The following is a 17,797-nucleotide window of genomic DNA, read 5'->3' on the forward strand; positions in this document are numbered from 1 at the left end:
CAGCAACACAAATACTTCCCGAGACGGCGGGCACACAAATCGACTCTGTCCGGTGGACGGACGGCCCTCCTCCACCTCTGGAGACAGTCTGTTCCGGGCGCGGGTGCGTTTCAATATTCCTGCCACCTAAATGTGTGTGTCCTCTGGGCTCCCCTTGGACCCGGTTGTAACACCTTACTGCTCGTCCTTTTGTGCACCGTGAGGAAAAGGGGATTTTTAACACACATTCCTTTTATATCTATGGCAGCGCGAGGGCTTCACCTTTTTTAAAAGATGAACCTTTATCACAAGGTGGGTGTCCTCTGAGCGCTCGGGGTTTCAAAGGCTGGGCAGGGGTGCGGTGAGGCGAGAAGAGGAAGCCCAGACCCCTTGCCCTCATCCCTCCTCGGAATGGGACCGGCAGGGCCCAGAGAGTCGTGATCACCTCCTCATTTATGTAGTTTCAGCCGCTTTCTGTCCTGCCTGGCTTTTGTTTGACCCACCAGGCATTCTGTATTGGTTCTTTACTTCACACGATCCTAACTGCCCACTCCTGACTAAATGCGATGTGCAGACCCGAGAGGATGAGCAAGCAGGGAAACCACGGGCAAAGCCGCAGGGACGGCGCAGAACTGGCAAAAGAGCCCTGACTCGGGGCTGGGCCCACGCTTTTTAAGGAATCGCATGTGTTGAAATATCCTAGTAGGTGCTTCACAGACTCTTTCCTCCAGTCAAATGTTAGGAGTGTTAGCAGAGCTTGGTAGCAGGTCTAGTGTGTCATTAAATGTCAGTAATCCCCGGGGCGCCTGGGTGGCTCAGTCCGTTAAGCGTCCGACTTCGGCTCAGGTCATGATCTCACTGCCTGTGGGTTCGAGCCCCGCGTCGGGCTCTGTGCTGACAGCTCAGAGCTTGGAGGCTGCTTCGGATTCTGTGTCTCCCTCTCTCTCTGCCCCTCCCCAGCCTGTGCTCTGTGTCTCTCCCTCTCAAAAATAAATGAAAACATTAAAAAAAACAAAACAACCCTCAGTGTGATTAACCTGAATGAAAGAATCCAGACCAAAAAAGGGAATGATTCCATTTATAGACAGTGATTCCATTTGTGTGGAATATAATAAATGCAAAATAATCTTCCGTGGCAGGAAGGAGTGACTGCATGGGCACTGGGGGCGGGAAGTGAGAGAAAGGAGTCACCAAGAGTGAGAAAGGGGCTTGTAAGGTGACGGATAGGATCCTATCTGGATTGCGGGGATGGTTTTACAGATGTATACCTGGGCCAGACTTTTCAAATTATCTACTTGAAATGCGTACAGTTTATTGGGTGTCAGGTATACTCATCAATAAAGCTTTTATAAAATAAATGTCATGGGCCTCGTTTTAATCGCCTCCTGCATCCCTCCTCGACCCCCTTGCCCCTCTCTTGCTCCCTACTGTGCACTTGGACAAACTCAAGCGGGTACCCGCTGCTCCCCTGCTCTGCGCCTACGCCCACCCAGTACTCGGGCACGGGGGACAATTCGCGGCCTTGCAAACTGGCCTCGCTTCGACCCTCACTCCCTTCAGGGCTAAACCCAGCCCTCCAAGACTCAAGGACTTTCTGCAGGGGCTCTCTCTCTCAGTGTTTCGCTTTGGGAGACCATTCCCATCAGCGTATGAGCACGCGGTTACCTCTCCCAGCTTAAAGGGCACCCCCCTCCACCCCCGCAACCTCACGTCTCCCATGGGGCCCGCTTCTCTGCTCCACCTTACAGTCAACCCTACGAAAGAGCGGTGCTGGCTCACACCCACAATCCTTCTTTCCCACTCCACCCCACCCCCGTTCTCTGTTGAACCCCCGTCACTCACCATCACGGTTCTCTAGAAACTATTCCCAAGGTCATCATGACCTCCATTTTGCCAGACCCAGCGGTCAAATCCAGTCCTCACCTTCGCGGACCCATCTGCAACATTTGACACAGCCCTTCCTCCCCCGTGAAGCCTGACTGTCACTTGGCTCCCAGGACCCCTCTCTCTGCTGACTCCACTCCTGCCTCTCCAGCGACTGGGCTGCCTCCCCCCCGCCCCCCATCTCTTCCCAACCTCCAAATCCCCAAGGGCCCAACACCCAGCCCTCGGGCCTCTTCTCGTCTCTCTCTACACTCATTCTTTGGCTGTCTTTCAGTCTCATGGCTTTAAATATATCTGTATGCTATTGATGATCAGTTTTGTTTCTCTAGCCAAGACTTCCTCGCTGAATCCAGCCTCTTTGCTCCCCTGGAGCTTCACTTGAATGTCTAAAAGGCGTCCCGCAAACAACATGTTCCAGACCAAACTCCCGATCCTCACCCTAAAACCTGCCTCTGCCCCATTAAAGCCGTAAAAGCCTTTCAGAGGCTCTGGCTACAAACCTCAGGCTCATCATGGGCTCTGTGCTTTTTTCACACCTCGTAGCAAATCCGTCGAGGCATGTGATCGGTTCTACGAGAATCCGCACGCCTCACCACCTTCCCTGCTTCCATTCTTGCCCGTGTCCCCATCATCTCCTTGCAGGCACCACTGTTGTCCCCCCTACGGTCCAAATGCACCCAGCGGTTCGAGTAAGCCCATCACAATGCCCCCGATTCCTAATCTCACACAGCAAAGCAATGTCCTACAACACCGACAAGGCCCTGCAGGTCTGTGCCGTCACCTTGCCTGTCTGGCCACTGCACAGTCACTTGCTTTTTCTGCCCGCACGCTGGCCCCCTTGCTCTCCCTTGAACACCCACGCCAACGCATGCCTCAGTATTCACATTGCTGTTGTGTCTGCATTGGAACATTCGTTCCTGGATTTCTGCAGAGCTGGATCCCCAGGTTTCTGTGCAGACTTTTTGGTCTTTCGAAACTTTGAGTATCATTGGAGTTTCAAACTTGCCATTAAGCTGGGAGAAAGGGGAGTGTTTGAGAAAAGTATTTCGCCGATGGCCCTGGCTGGCCCAGCTGCCACCCTACCCAGGTCCTAGTCACTGAGCTGAGCTGAGGATAAGCACTCAGCAACCAAGTAGGTAGGGCTTCGGGTTCTACAAAGAAGTCTATACATAATGCAATAAAAGCAACAAACTTAAAAATACCCGCACATGGAGAGAGATGAATTTAATCCTGGGGGAAAGTGATGGGATTGGCTTGGCATTGTTACTTTTCATGATTAGCTCTTCTGTATAATGTAAATATTTTAATACCTGTGATAAAAAGAAATGCAAATACCTGCCCACAGATCTCGATCTGATTGTAGCGGTCAGGGATGTGGGCAGACCCTGGGTCTAAGACATGCTCCCTGAACGAATAGAAGAAATCGCCTGAATTGCCAACGAGCAATAGTACAGCCATCGCCAGGTCTTGGGTCCGCCAAGTACTTTTCAGGCTAATGCCTCCAGCTTTTCTACCCTCATTTCTTAGACCAAACCTGAAGGGATGCCCTTCCGATGTAATGAAATGATGCCCGTTAAGCCCTACAGAATGCACCCTTCCTATATTACACATTACAAACCGACGTAAGTAGCTCGCATATTTTGGTACAGCCAACATAAAAAGGAGAAAAAAAGGATATCAGACAGATTTCATTAAAAATAATCATTTACCACGGGGTGCCTGGGTGGCTCAGTCGGTTAAGCATCCAGCTCTTGATTTCAGCTCAGGTCATGATCTCATGGTTTGTGAGTTCCAGCCCCGTGTCGGGCTCTGTGCTGACAGTGGGGAGCCTGCTTGGGACTCTCTCTCTCGCTTGCTCTCTCTCTGTTCCTCCCCTGCTTGTGCACGCGCTCTCTCTCTCTCACTCTCAAAATAAATAAACAGACTTTAAAAAGTAAGCATATACCAAATGTTTTTTGGATTTCTTTTTTTTTAATTTTTTTAAATGTTTATTTATTTTTGAGAGAGAAAGAGAGAGATAATGCAAGCAGGGGAAGGGCAGAGAGAGAGAGGGAGACACAGAATCCAAAACAGGCTCCAGGCTCCGAGCCGTCAGCACAGAGCCCGACGCAGGGCTCGAACCCACGAACCGTGAGATCATGGCCTGACCCAAAGTCGGACACTTAACTGATTGAGCCACCCAGGTGCCCCATTTGGACTTCTTTTTAAATATTTTATGTCTCATTCCTTCCAAAACCTCATAAGAATATGAGCCCTTGTTTAGTGAGAGTCAAGGTGAACATACAAACTTTTTTTAATTCCATTCCCTTCCTTGAGAGTACTTCAAATAAGTAAGCTGTCTAGCATAATGTATAGAGTTGTCGAATCACTACGTCATACACCTGAAGCTAATGTGACATAGCGTGCCAGTTACACTTCAATAATAAAAAAAAAAAAAAAACCGATGGGGAAAAAAGATCAAATGAGATCAATAAACTGTCATTGTGTTTACACTTTATCACCCATATAATTGAATAACCTTCCCCTTGAATCAATTTTAATAGAATGTCAAATATGAGCCAAACACGTAAAACAATGCCCTTAGGGTCCTACTAATTAAATCGATCACGTGCAAACAAAACGTTGCAAGGAGCCTCGTTGGATGAGGAAATCATCCCTCGGACCCTGACAGCGACTCCTCTCTTTCTGTCCATCAGTGATTGGATTTCATTCAGGTAGGGATATTCTGTATTATGTCTCTACTTATAACTTCTAAGTTTTGATACATGCTTCATGGAACAAATTCAGTCTTACAAAATAAAGTACCATGAAGGGAGGTCACAGAGCAAGCCGCAGGGTTTGGCCTGTTTTCGTGAAATTAAATTAACCAGATAATTGCCTCTTACGATAAGGCATTCATCAGTTTTTCGACGTGTTAATGTCCTCGCAGGAAACAGATCTTGAGAGACCCAAGATTAACCTTCAGATAGTATTAATAATCACAGTATGAATCATATGATGGAAACTCAGCTACCTGCATAAAAAGGTAAATTTACTACCTGTTTTGCAGGTCTTGGGAAACCAAGAAGCTTCCTCCTTGAACACCTACGTTCCTCCCTCCACCATCACCACTTCCCCCTCACCTGCCCAGCCAGTTGGATGGCTTTTTTTCTTATCTTGAGCTAGAAAAGCCTAACGAATCCCTAAAAGGTTTTCTGTTCTTAGGACAAGATAGGACACAGCACAAGCCCAATGACCCCAAGCCCAATTCAAGGCCTACCTGGGGCACAAGAGACATGCGCACCTGTTCATGAAGGCGTTTAGCACCACAATGAACGACAGAGTCCAAGAGGCAAACACCACTCCAAAGCAACTGGAAGAAGAGTCTGTGGACCCCAGCTCTCTGCAGATGGTTCCTGCTCCCTTAGAATCCTCGGGGGGTTACATCAGCTACAGACACTTTCCCCAAAACCCCCAGGGCTTGGGTCCCCATTCAGCAAGTTGTCCTACCCTAGGGTAACCCCAGATGCTAGAAGGGAGGAGGAGGGAGGGGAGGAACAGAGCTGAGAGTCACTCTGGGCTCACAGGCCCCTCGTGTAATTAATTCGTGCTAGTGTAGATAATTCGTGCTAGTGTAGATCGCTCAGACCCATTGATGCCTACTCTGAGGTTCTCGTTCTTAAATTCAAGATTCACATCATATTGGATAACCTCAGACGAGTGCAAGTGAAAAGAACATCCCAACTCTCTGGGATTACAGCACGATGCAGGGGGAAGAGCTTGGCCAAATCCTCCCCTTACCAGCTGTATCAACTCGGGCAAAGTCACTCAGGCCCCAACCACCTTGTCTTCAGACTGGGGATAATGATATCCCCCTGGGACAGCGGTGAGGCTTACAGCCACAGCAGAATTATCAAGCATGGCCAGAACAGGTATTTGTTGCATCCAAATAGTTCAGAAAAATGGAGAGCCCAGGATAGAGAGACATTGACACCTTACGCATTTTGTTTTTTAGCTTCAAGCATAGAAATAGGTCACCAGCTGCCAACTTGAGACAGGGTCATGGACCTCCCCCGAAAATGGGTCTGCCAGTCGGAATCCCATTCTGCCTTTCTTAGGTAAGTCACATCCTTAACGCATCAGCCAGGAGCACCGGTTTGGGTTCCTCCGTAGGAAATAAAGAGTACAGACATGCAAATCCACCCCCATGTGCAACCTTTCCAGCTTGTCATATTCAGACTTGCGCGGTGCAGAGCCCTTTGTGTGGCTCATATTTTTTGTAAATGTAGTTTTTTCCAAAGCACTCGACTTAATTTCACAGACAAGTAACTCTCTTTTCCTCAGACTTCATGAATCGACACGAATAGTTAGTCCAATCACATCATCTCAATTGGAGTAAAAAATGCATTGATACAGGGACTCTTATGCAGCCTTCAGTCCAATAGGTGAGGGCTGAAATGCATGACGGGGAGTGGCCTTGAGCTGCCCCGGGGCATGGTCACAGGGGCCGCCCAGGTGTGGAGAGCATCAGATGGCCTAGTGAGGCCAGCCTGGCAGCCTTCCACCAAGTTCCCTGTGGCGTCCTGGTGCCCAGTACCGCGCCTGGAAGGTATGTGGGTCCTTATGACACTGGGGGTGACTGTTATAGGAATCGAACGTTCACTAGCCAGGCAACAGCGTGACAGCTCTGAGGTCCCGTGAGCAAGAGTCACTGACTGAGAAATCCCAGAAGAAAGGCATCCCCCTCCACTATGCTGCCTGCCAAGCCCCCGTGTCCCCGAGAAGCCACAGGCAAGTACAGAAAACACATACTTTTCCAAAGCGCTTTTCTCAAGCCTTTCTGCCTCCTTCTTCTGCCAGGCTTTGTGCTTCTTGACACGAGTTTCCCACAAGGCTCTGACGACAGAAATGTCGAATACGACCACTTTGTGTCCCATTTCGGGCGTGTGAAATTACCTATTTAAGAAACATACGTTATGTCAGCTTTGTACACACAGAGAGAAGAAAACAGTTGTAGCATGAACTTTAAAATGAAACATGAGGGGTGCCTGGGTGGCTCCGTCGGTCGAGCGTCCAACTCTGGATTTCAGCCCAGGTTATGATCCCAGGGTCATGGGATTGAGCCCCACATTGGATGTGGAGTCCGCTTGAGATTCCCTGTCTCTGTCTGTCTCTGTCTCTCTTGTCTCCCTCTGTCCCTCTCCCCCGTTCACACACACACAGTCTCTCTAAAATTAAAAAAAAAATTTTTTTTAATGAATGAATCAATTCTCTTAAGCAATGATGAAATGCCTGTTACTTCCAGGATGGCAGTTTGCTAAAGTTCTTAAAGCCTGATCGTACTCTGGGGAAGTCAAGTTCAACATCACCCTTCAAGCATCTATTCTAGAAGTTCACACTTCTGCCCTTGCCTCTCAGCTGAATTGTGGGTTCCCAGAGCCCCCTGGGCATTCCTTCCTGAAGCCTCATGGTTCTGCCTTCTATTGAATTTCTAGCAACTAATCTTCCCACAGGTTGGAACATACTCAAAGGGAAGTTCGTGAGTTAATCAGAACACACACACACACACACACACACACACACACACACAGCGTGTCGGCTGGCCAATAGCAGGGCTGTTGAATGCTCTCTGCTCCAGTTCCAGATGCTTCTAAATGGCAGTCAGTGGGGATACAAAACCAAATATTTAATCTTCTGACTCAGCTGTGTCCTCGCCATAAACGGCCTGCCAGTCCGAGGCGGGGACGCAGCTTTCGTCTGTGCAGCCGAGCGCTGAGGAGCCGTAATTTCCGTCTAACGAGCTGAAAATGCTGGCCCCAATTTATTTCCGTCTTTCCCTTCATTTCTGGCATCTGGGACTGTCTTTGGTCTCCCTTAAAACTCTTTTACCTACGGGAGATTTCTGATTCAGGTGCAAACGGTGCACGTCTTTGTACGGACATGTTTTCGGTTCTCTTGGGTAACTACGTGGGAGCAGCTTTTGGAGGGTCGTCTGATAACTAACTGTGTGTTTAACCTTTTTAGGAACCGCGGGACTCTTTTCCAAAGCAGCTTCATCATCTTACGGCCCCAGCAGCCTTGCTTGGGGCTCCAGCGTCTCCACATCCTCTCCACACTCGTTTTTCTGTTTTCTTCCATCAGAGCCGTCCCAGTGGATGGGAAGTGCTATCTAATTGTTTTGATTTGCATTTGCCTGACAGCTAAGGATGTTGATCGAACACCTTTCTATGTGCCCGTTGGCCCTCGTTATACCTTCCTGGGTATTCAGATCCTTTGCCAATTTTTCAATTGGGCCATTTGTCTTTTTATTGTTGACTTGTCATAAATACTTCTTTATATAGTCTAAACACAGGTCCTTCGTCACATAGATGATTTGCAAAACTTTTCTCCTGTGTTCGGAGTTGTTTTTTCACTTTCTCAATTCCATCCGTTTACTTTTAACCTAAGTACGTATACGGTTATATTTGATGTGAGATTTTGTAGCTAGAATCTTTTGTTTTTGTTTTTTGTTTTTTGTTGGTAGGCTCCATACCCAATGTGGGGCTCGAACTCACAACCCTGAGATCAAGAGTCGCATGCTCCACCGACTGAGCCAGCCAGGCTCCCCTGTAGACAGAATCTTGTCGGATCATTTATTTAGACACACTCCAACAGTGGCTTTTAATTGGTGTGTTTGGGCAATTTACATTTAATATAATGCCTGATACTTTGCGTTTGGGTCTACATTCGTTTATTACCCGATTTCTGCATGACCCCTCCTTTGTTTTCCTCTGCCTTCTTGTGTGTTTCACGCCTTCTAGTATTCAATTTAGCTTCTCTACTATGTTTTTGACTGTGTTTCTCTGTGTCCTTCCTCTTCGTTTTCATGGCTGCCCTCCGGAGGATCAACTCTGGCTTCACTTCTTATCTCAGTCTATGAGAAACAACATTTCACCTCTGATAGTGAGCCATAGACTCCTGACTCCCCTAGGCTCTCTCGCCTTTGTGCTGCGGTTTTCCCGGGCACCGAACCTGTCAGTGTTCTATTTTTGGCTTCCAATCATGAATCTTATGTTAAAGAATGCACTAGGAGGACGCGAGCCCATCACGTCTACCCTGATATGTACCATATCTGTTGTTCCTCCCACATTCCTGTGGTCCCATGTCCCCTCAGACAGGGGATGTCTGCTGATAAATGTTCTGTTCTCTCCCCCATCTGAATATCTCGTTTTCACCTTTACCCTGAAGATTGTGTTGGCTGCCTCTGGAACCCTGAGATAATGTTTTTTCTTCAGCACCGTATAGACACTGTGCCTGTGTCTTCCGGCCTCCGTGGTTTCCCAGGAGAAGCGTGCAGTTGTCGGAACCATAATTCTCACCAAGGTGACACATCATCATTCTCTCACAACTTTTCTAGAGCTTTCCCTTGTCTTGGGTTTTCCTCGGTTTAATTATGATGAATCCGGGCATGGATTTCTTTGAGTTTATCCAGTGTGGGATTTGCCTTGCTCCTCTGGTCAGGAGGTTTGTTCTGTTGCCAAACTGGGGGCTTTTCAGCCATTCTTTCTTCAACGATTTTCTTCTGCCCTGCCTTCTTTCTCCCCTCCTTCTGAGACTCCGGCAACACGAATATGAGCCCTTTAACTATCGTTTCGTGGATTCTTGAGGCTGTTCATTCTTTATAAATCTCTTTCCCCCTTTTTTCTCAGGTTGGTATTATCCAGCAACCCATCTTCAAACGTCCCACTCTTCCCTATATCATATCATCTCCAGTTACGTTTATGAGCCTACCCAAGGAATATTTTATTTCAGTGACGGCCTATTTTATTGCTCAAGGTTCCATTTGGTTCTCCATAGCTTCTGTGTCTTTGCTGATACTTCCTACCTCTCCATGCACACCAGAGGGCAGAGGGAGAGTACCCCAGAAAGGGCAAAACTTGGAAGGGCTTCAGACCTCGCTTTCGTTGTCGAAAGCAAGGAAAGTTTTCTCCACCCTCTGGGGCCTGTAACTCCTCTGATCAGAATGGAAGGATCCCCTTTCTCCAAGCTTTGGGTGACCGAGGTCCTCTGCTATCAACCTTCCCTGTCCCTCCTGTTACCGCAGAATCCTTTGGGGGCTGAAATGTGACAGGATGGGAAAAAGAAGAACAGGGATTTGCCCCCACTCTCTGAGCACTAGGAGTCCCCTTTTCTATTCCTGGAGCACGACTAGGAACCGTTGTGCCCAATTCTGGGCTCCAGGCTGCCTTGGGTCCAGGCTGCGGAACACTGGAGGGGAAAATGGGAAACACACCTCAGGTTCCTGGTACTTGGAATTCTGGTGTCTTTCTCGGATTCTCTTGCAACCAGTTACTTTTCAGAGTCTTCATATTCCATGTATTCTGACTGGGTTTTATGGAGCTGCCTTTGGTGGGAGAGACACAGCAGAGTATGCCTAACTCTGTCTCACCCAGAACCAGAAACTGCTGCATTTAATTTGTCTTCTATCAGTTTCCTTACTGTCATCTTCAGGTCCGGAGCGCCTAAGCTACCAAGGGCTTAAGGTTTTGGTTTTTGACAAAAAAAAAAAAAAAAAGTTTCCATTAAAACATGCGAGGCACCAGCCTACAAACGAGAGCAAAGGCCCCCTCCTGAAATGGAGAAAAATTCAAAAGAGAGAAAGAACCAGATAGACTAATTGCTTTGAGACGATCTCTACACATAAACCAAGTCTACACGGAAAAACAAAGCAAAAAGGGGGCGCCTGGGTGGCTCAGTCAGCTGAGCGTCCAACTTCGGCTCAGGTCATGCTCTCAGTCTGTGAGTTCGAGCCCCGCGTTGGCCTCTGTGCCGACAGCTCCGAGCCTGGAGCCTGCTTCGGATTCTGTGCCTCCCTCTCTCTCTGCTCCTTCCCCACTCATGCCCTATCTCTGTCTCAAAACTAAGAATAAAACATTAAAAAAATACATTAAAAGCAAAGCAAAAACTAAAGTAAAGGGAACTTTCTGAGCAGTGTGGACAGCCCAGGCAGTCAAGGGTACTTAAACCTGAAGGACAGCGTGTGTGCTCTAGATCAACCAGCCGTGACTCGGCCTCTATTGCTGAGTGTCTGTCATTTTCTTAGACCAGCAAATCCTTGGGGAGTAGCCAGATCTGTACCTTAATTGCCCATGCATTAAAACACAAAACCAAAAACCATTGCTCATTAGTTTCCATGCATTCATTTGGAGAAATATGATTCAAGTTTGCGTCTTAGAGGAATGGTCTCTTCTTGATGCCTTTGGGTTCTATTTTTAAATGGTTGTAAATCAGTGTTAGTGTCAGTGTTTTGGTGGGAAAGAGTATATCCTGTCTGCCATCCAACCACGTTCCCCATTTCCCCTGCGTCTTGCAAAGCAGTGAAGGAGGTTCTAGTCTTCAGTTAAGAGGGTTTTGAATGTGCCGGGATTTTAAGTCAAGGTCTTGCCGGTGAGACGTTCTGTTTGCAAACGTGTGTGACAAAATGTGGAAGCTCTAAGAACAGTAAGAGATGACCACATTCGCTAGGGGTCTACACATAATGTGAAATCCAAGGAAGCTAAGAAATACCAACGCCTGAAGGCCATGTCCAGCCCAGCCCCTAGTGTCCTGTGCGGGCCAGGGCAGCACGGAGGCCTCCCTAAACAACCGGTCAGGTTCAAAGTTAACCCTTCAGAGAGTAGCTCTATACAGATGTGTGCCAGATCCGAGAAGCGGTTTTACAACAAAGCCCATGAGTCATTGAAGGACAGGTAGGAGACCCATCCAGGGACAAAGCCACTTTGGGGCAAGCAGAAAGCAGGCAGATGTCAGGGACCCATGCAGGTGACAGTCACTCAAGAGGTTCAGGAAAGAGAGCCGGTCTCAGGAAAGAGAGACAAAGCTAATCTCTTCTTTGTAGCATGAGTTCTAGTCAACACAACCTTTCCTGCAAATACACAAAATGTAATTTCCTGAGCATTAACTTTCTCCAGAACTATAGAAATAGCACCATGGTAGACTCTACCAAAGCTGGAGTACAGAGAAAAATTCTCCTCTACAGGATCCAGTCTGAGAGACCCTCGTTTCAAAGAAAGCAATATCTTCCCAGAGAAAACTGCACATCCGAGTAGACTGTCCTGAGGCACCGTAAGAAACGCAGGGCTTTAGCGTGAGCCCTCACTGAGTTTTACAGCAAAGATTCACGAATCTAAGAAGACGCCTGATCCCAGTTCCCTGCTGGAGATCTGGCTTTGCACGGTTACAGCAGAATCATAAAGGAACACAGATCCCTAGATTTGGGCTACATGGTCCGCAGCCACAGGGCATCTTCCCAACAAGAAACCACATGGGACTGGAAGAGAGCAGAGGATAAGCATGACGTCACTCATGGCAACAGAAAGGACACTGGGACAGAGTGTCGTCAGGCTCATTTGTGTACCTCTCTTGGTGTCCCGGGTCCTGAGCGAAAACGTCAACAATCGGAGACTCTCCAAGTTTGGATTCCTAGTGGAAAGGAAAATTCCTCCTGGAAAAATCTTTCGCTTTACTCTAGGGGTCAGCAAACCTTTTCAGGAAAGGGCAAGAGAGTAAATGCTGTAGGCTTCGCGGGCCAACCGGCAAAATGGAAGATATTATGTAGGCGCTTACATAACAAAAGAGAAAGCTCCTGGCCTGCCCCTCCCGGCTGACTTGGCCATGGGTTGCCCCAGCCTTGAGCTTGCCTCCATGTTTTGTGATCAGTTGCCACCTGCTGGAGACATACTCAGGACAAGAGCCACTGGCCCAAGAGGGAAAGGCCCCGGCAGGCCAGCACGCGGAAGGATGGGGAACGGGGACCTGCTGTGCTCAGTTTCCCTCCCGGCCCCTGTGACGCCCAGATGCTGGTCTGTCCTTCTCTCCTCTGTGTCAGCTCAGGTTGGGTAGCTGGCTGGAGGCTAGGAGGACTTGCTAAGTCACCAGCCCCTGAGCAGAGATTCCATGCTTGGTGCCTGGCATTTGCAACTACAGCGAAATCTCCAACATGTAGGTGGCAACCAGCGTGGGCTTCGGGCAGCCGCGAGATACTGCGGGCCAGGCAGACAGGCACTGAGAATGGAGGGGAATAGGGGGAGGCAGGGGGCAGGGGGGGGGGGGACTCCAGCTCGGTCTCCATGGCTCGCAGCACCAGCCCCCTCCAGCAGTGCCCGAACGCCATACAAAAACGTGTGCCAGCCCTGTTTGTGCTTCCCGGCTTCGGTGAACAATAAAATGTATTTTGTTTTGTGGATGTGATGGCTTGCAATCGTACCCACAAATTCCTTGACATTCTTTCCTTTAGATGGGTGGAGCTTGGGGCGCCTGGGTGGCTCAGTCGGTTGAGCGTCCGACTTCAGCTCAGGTCACGATCTCAAGGTCTGTGAGTTTGAGCCCCGCGTCGGGCTCTGGGCCGACGGCTCGGAGCCTGAGGCCTGCTTCAGATTCTGTGTCTCCCTGTCTCTCTGCCCCTCCCCGGCTTGTATTCTGTCTCTGTCTCTGTCTCTCTCTCAAAAATAAAAAATAAACATGAAAAAAATATTTTAAAGGGTAGGGCTTGGGGCCCCTGGGTGGCTCAGTCCATCTGACTGTTGATCTCAGCTCAGGTCGTGATCTCATGGTTCGTGAGTTCAAGCCGCATATCGGGCTCTGCACTGATAGCATGGAGCCTGCTTGGGATTCTTTCTCTCTCTCTCTGCCCCTCCCCTGCTTGCACTCCCTCTTGCTCTCTAAAAAGGGGGGTAGAGTTTCATTCCTCCCCCCGTCCCCCGAGCGTGGGTTGGATTGTGACTCATTTCTAATGAATAAAATGTGGTCAAAATGATGGCGTGCAGCTTCTGAGACTAAGTCCCACCAGGCACTGCTCTATCTCTTGGGTCACGCGCTCTGGGGGAAGTCAGCCGCCATGTTATGAGGATGTTGAAGCGGCTGAATAGAGAAGCTTCCTACGGGAAGGAGTAGAGGCCCCCTGCCAGCAGCCATGTGAGCAGAAGCTGTCTAAAAGCAGGTCCACCAGCCCCAGTTGAGCCATCAGATAGCAGCAGCCCCAGAAGACATCTTAAGTGCAACTTCACGACAGACCCTGAGCCAGGACCGCTCAGCTAAGCCATTCCTGACCCTCTGAGAGAGAGATAATACGTTTTTTGTACTAAGCTATTAAGTGTCGGGGCGATTTCTTATGCGGCGATAAATAATGAATACAGCGGACAGTGAAATAAGAGCCACTTAAAAGAACCGGTCTCAATCTACAGCGACCTCTAGGGCCTGGATCGCACCGCTTCCTTGACATATCCACCTGGATGTCTCCCACATTTCTCGAAGAAACACAAGAGTCACTCACTTGGAATCTATCCGTCCCCAGCTGCCTTAATTCCTCACCTTGACTCCACCGTTACCTGGAGGTCACTCCTTTACGCCTTCTGTGTCCTCACCCCTCCCGCCATGTGGGTATGAACTCATACACAAACACACACGTTCATTCACGCATCCGATCTATCACCCAAGTCTTAGAGGGCAGGCATTTCTCACCACCGATTAGTGTCACAGCTGGCCCCGGTCGTGCAAAATCCTTACAGCTGGCGCCCTGACTTCCCACTCACCCACGTCCAATCCATTTGTCACCCAACAGCGAGAGCCATTTTCCAACGAGGGTGAGATCACGCGGCCACCTGGCTCAAGTGCTCCAGAGACTTCCCTTTGGGATGAAGGGGACATCCCAGCCCCTCACAGGGCCCTGTCATGTCCACCCTCAACTGCTCTCCTCCTCAGTGCCTTGGCCTGGACCCCTTCCCTCGTCCACGGAGCTCCCCTGCACCCCATACCCTGAACTCAGTGTTCTCTCCTTGGCGTGGCCTCTTCCTCTAAGCCAGAGCCCCCTGTTACTTTCTCCCTCAGACTGTTGCTTGTTTACCTCACAGCACACAAGGCAAGTTGAGTTGCCCGCTGGTTGGTTGAAGTTCGCTTCGTCCATAGACCGCGCTGAGAAGGGCCCCGGTTTGCTGACGGGAGCAGCCCCCGGAGAGGCCCCAGAGGTGGGCTCCAAGTCAGGCGCGTGCCCCGAGAGGTCACCGGGTGAATGATGGTAGCCCTGGAGGGGGGGGGGTGCAGCCAGGGTTCGGCTCCTTGACCTCAACACAGAAACCCTGCGTATTGGGCCAGCTCCCTTGCTGTGCATTTCTGTCCTTTGATTCCTGGGAACCCCAAGTAACTGACATTTGGGAGCACTCATCAAATGCAGAAGGGTGAATGTCCCTGCATCAGAGCTCTCCCCCTGGAGAGGGGAACAGAGGCTCAGAGAGACAGATTTGGCGTGGGGATTTGACAAGGGCGGCTGGATAGACGCTGTGGAGGCGGGTTAAGAGGGAGGCCCTCAAGTGTGTGTGGAGAGTGGGGCTCAGGGAAGCGCCACGGGACCCTGAGGAAGGGGAAGGGGACTATCCGTGCAGGTTTGCTTGAGTAATTGTCCACGCTCCCTCTGCAAGCCAGGCACATGAGAATCACTTCGCAGAACCACCCACCGTCCGAGCCAGAGGGCATGACTGGAAAAAACACGTCCCCTAGCACCAGAGCACGAGTCCCCACTCAGAAGACGTATGCCAGTGTTCCAGGCGGGAGGGGGGTACTTTCTGGTCACCTAGTCCTCTCCCTTCTTGTCAAACAGCAGTCTGGACAGAGAGGGGGCAGGGGGTTGGGTAGAGGGCTCCCATCTCTGAGAATCTGAGGTGCAGAGGCCCCGGGGGAAGAGACCCCACAAAGCCCACAGTGCAGGTGCCCAGCCATTCTGGGTGCCAGGCTGGGGGAGGGACAGCGGCAAGTGCGGGGAGGTAGGGAGACAGGGACAGAGCTGAGGTCAGGAGGTCACCTGAACAGCCATGGGGAGAGGGGCCCGGCCCCTCACCCTGACCTACTCTTCAGAACCCCCAGGCCCCCTCTTTCCCTTGGGCAGACCAGCTCCAGACCCTCCACAGCATTCTTCCCAGTGTATCTACCTCGGGGAAAAAGACACCCACCTCAGCCTCACCGGAGCTCAGGGAACAGCCACAACCAGTGGGAATTCTTGGCGACCCCAACGCACAGAAGAGGCAGTAACGTGGCCAACAAGGGGCTTCAGCGTCGCACAAATCCCGTTCTAGCCTCACGTAAGACTACTGCCTGGACCCCAGAGCTGGCACCCAGAGTGAGTTTTCGGCTAGAAACAGTAGGGTTATGAAGGGCTAAGTGCTCAAGTGAGGTCAGTACCGTCAGGATAGTTCAGCCAAATTCTGAATTAAATGACATCTTACGTCACAGGGTCAGAGTTTCCCTGGGAGCACCCATTGCTTTCCTGGTAACTTGTTAAACCAGAAAATCCAAGCAGGGAGGCAGAGGCCACCGGGCATGGGATTAAGAGGAGTCAGCCTGCTTGGGCTGGAGTCCCGCCTCCTCTGTTTATGGCTGCGCGCCCCTGAGACAGTCACCTAACCCCTCTGCACCTCGGTGTACTTCTCTGAACATGGGTTGACAGGGACACCCAGCTCACGGGACTGGCGACTGGAGCGCGTGTGATCATTTCGGTCAAGTGCGTAAGAGAGTATTTGGCACCCAGTAAAGCTCCAAAAATGTCAGTGATTTAAAGGAAAAAAAGAGAAGAGTTGAAGACGGACATCATCACTTATTAAACGTAAGACACAAACCAGGGGTCCGTGAGCACCCTTGGATTCTTGTGCCCAGGGCATGGTCAGCGGAGGTTTTCTGGGAGACGGCCCCAGCCCCTGAGTTTCCGGAGAGGATTTGGTGGAGAAGAGCCGCCAGCACAGCTGAGCCGCTCACAAAGCCAGATGCTTTTCCTCTGGGTCTCCGATCCCTTTCCCACCCTCGCCCTCTCTCTCTGGAGAGCAGGGAGACAATCCCCAGAAGGAAAGTGTCCCCCCCGCCCCCAGATGTCAATCATCCCTTTCAGGGCACCGAAGACACAAACAAAGTTGATTTATCTCCCCTTAGACAGCACTTTGGACCGGAACATTTTGAGCTCAGCCGCGGGCACCAGGGCAGTTTCCTGGGAAAGACTCACAAACCAGGAGCAGGAATCTTGGGGACCCCCCGCTACAGCGGCAGCCTTTCTGGGCACCACCCACCTCTGCCACAGTCTCTCCTTCTCCATTCAGTTCCATTTCTTGCCCTAAAACGCAGATAAATTGCTAATCCACCCCCCCCCCCACCATGTTCCACTGGGGATGTTTGCCAGGGTCCTGCCATGCACGGCACAGTGGGAAAGATATAAACAAGGAGGCACTGCCCCCCAGGCTCCCACCAGCAGGTGCACAAGCCCCCTCGTTCCCATTTCCCCCCACGCCCCCACGCCCACGACGGCCACCTACCCGTGAGAGCGCCGCAGTCCCGGCCCCTGCCCGCTGCCTGCCAGGTGGAATCCGGGCTGTGGAGTATTGTTGACACCCACAGCAGCCACACACACTGGAGCCTCCGGCCTGTGCGCTAACGGGCTATATTTGTCAGTCGAGAATATGATCTGTAGGACATGTGCTGATAAACTATCTATCTATTCTATGTGACTCAGCCCGGCATGAGACAAAACACAGTTCAGAGGGGAGGGCTTGGCCCAGAGCAAACGACGAGCCGGCCAATTCGAGCCCTGTAACCCAGGATTACCGCGCCTCCCGTACAGACCGCACGGCCTTTTGTACGCTAGCCATCCTGGAGTGCATCGAGCCCAAGAGGCCAGAGAAACAGGGAAGGGGCCCCGTGCTCTTAGCACTCCAAGCTAAGAACCGAACAAAACGGGGAGTCAGAAAGGGATAGGACCCAGGGAAGGTAAAACTGTTTTCCGTGTTTGAAGCCACAGATATCAGAGATCTGGATTTCCCCTTTTTTTCTTTTAAATTTCCTAAAACAGGGGTGCCTCAGTGGCTCAGTCGGTTAAGCGCCCGAGTCTTGGTTTCGGCTCAGGTCATGATCGTACGATTCGTGAGTTCAAGCCCCGTGTTGGGCT

The 17,797-nt window shown here is 50.5% G+C and overlaps 1 protein-coding gene across 2 annotated transcripts in view; it reads right to left on the reverse strand.

Moving 5' to 3' along the window:
• Positions 1–17,295, reverse strand: part of LRRC2 (leucine rich repeat containing 2) — a 38,141-nt gene extending 20,846 nt beyond the window's left edge. Inside the window, exons 1-2 of one of the 2 annotated variants that reach the window (XM_040445134.1) lie at positions 17,169–17,295; positions 6,655–6,798 (exon numbers count right to left, since the gene is read on the reverse strand). In XM_040445134.1, coding sequence (XP_040301068.1) covers positions 6,655–6,779 — 125 coding nt within the window. In that variant the 5' untranslated portion in view covers positions 6,780–6,798; positions 17,169–17,295. Of the gene's footprint in view, positions 1–6,654; positions 6,799–15,821; positions 16,161–17,168 lie in introns of those variants that run through there. The other variant, XM_040445135.1, reaches the window with a different exon arrangement.
• Between the last annotated feature and the right edge of the window lie 502 nt (positions 17,296–17,797).

Source organism: Herpailurus yagouaroundi, unplaced genomic scaffold (genome assembly GCF_014898765.1).
Source record: "Herpailurus yagouaroundi ecotype Mexico unplaced genomic scaffold, PumYag 193, whole genome shotgun sequence".
In the NCBI taxonomy this organism is placed as follows: Eukaryota; Metazoa; Chordata; class Mammalia; order Carnivora; family Felidae; genus Herpailurus; species Herpailurus yagouaroundi.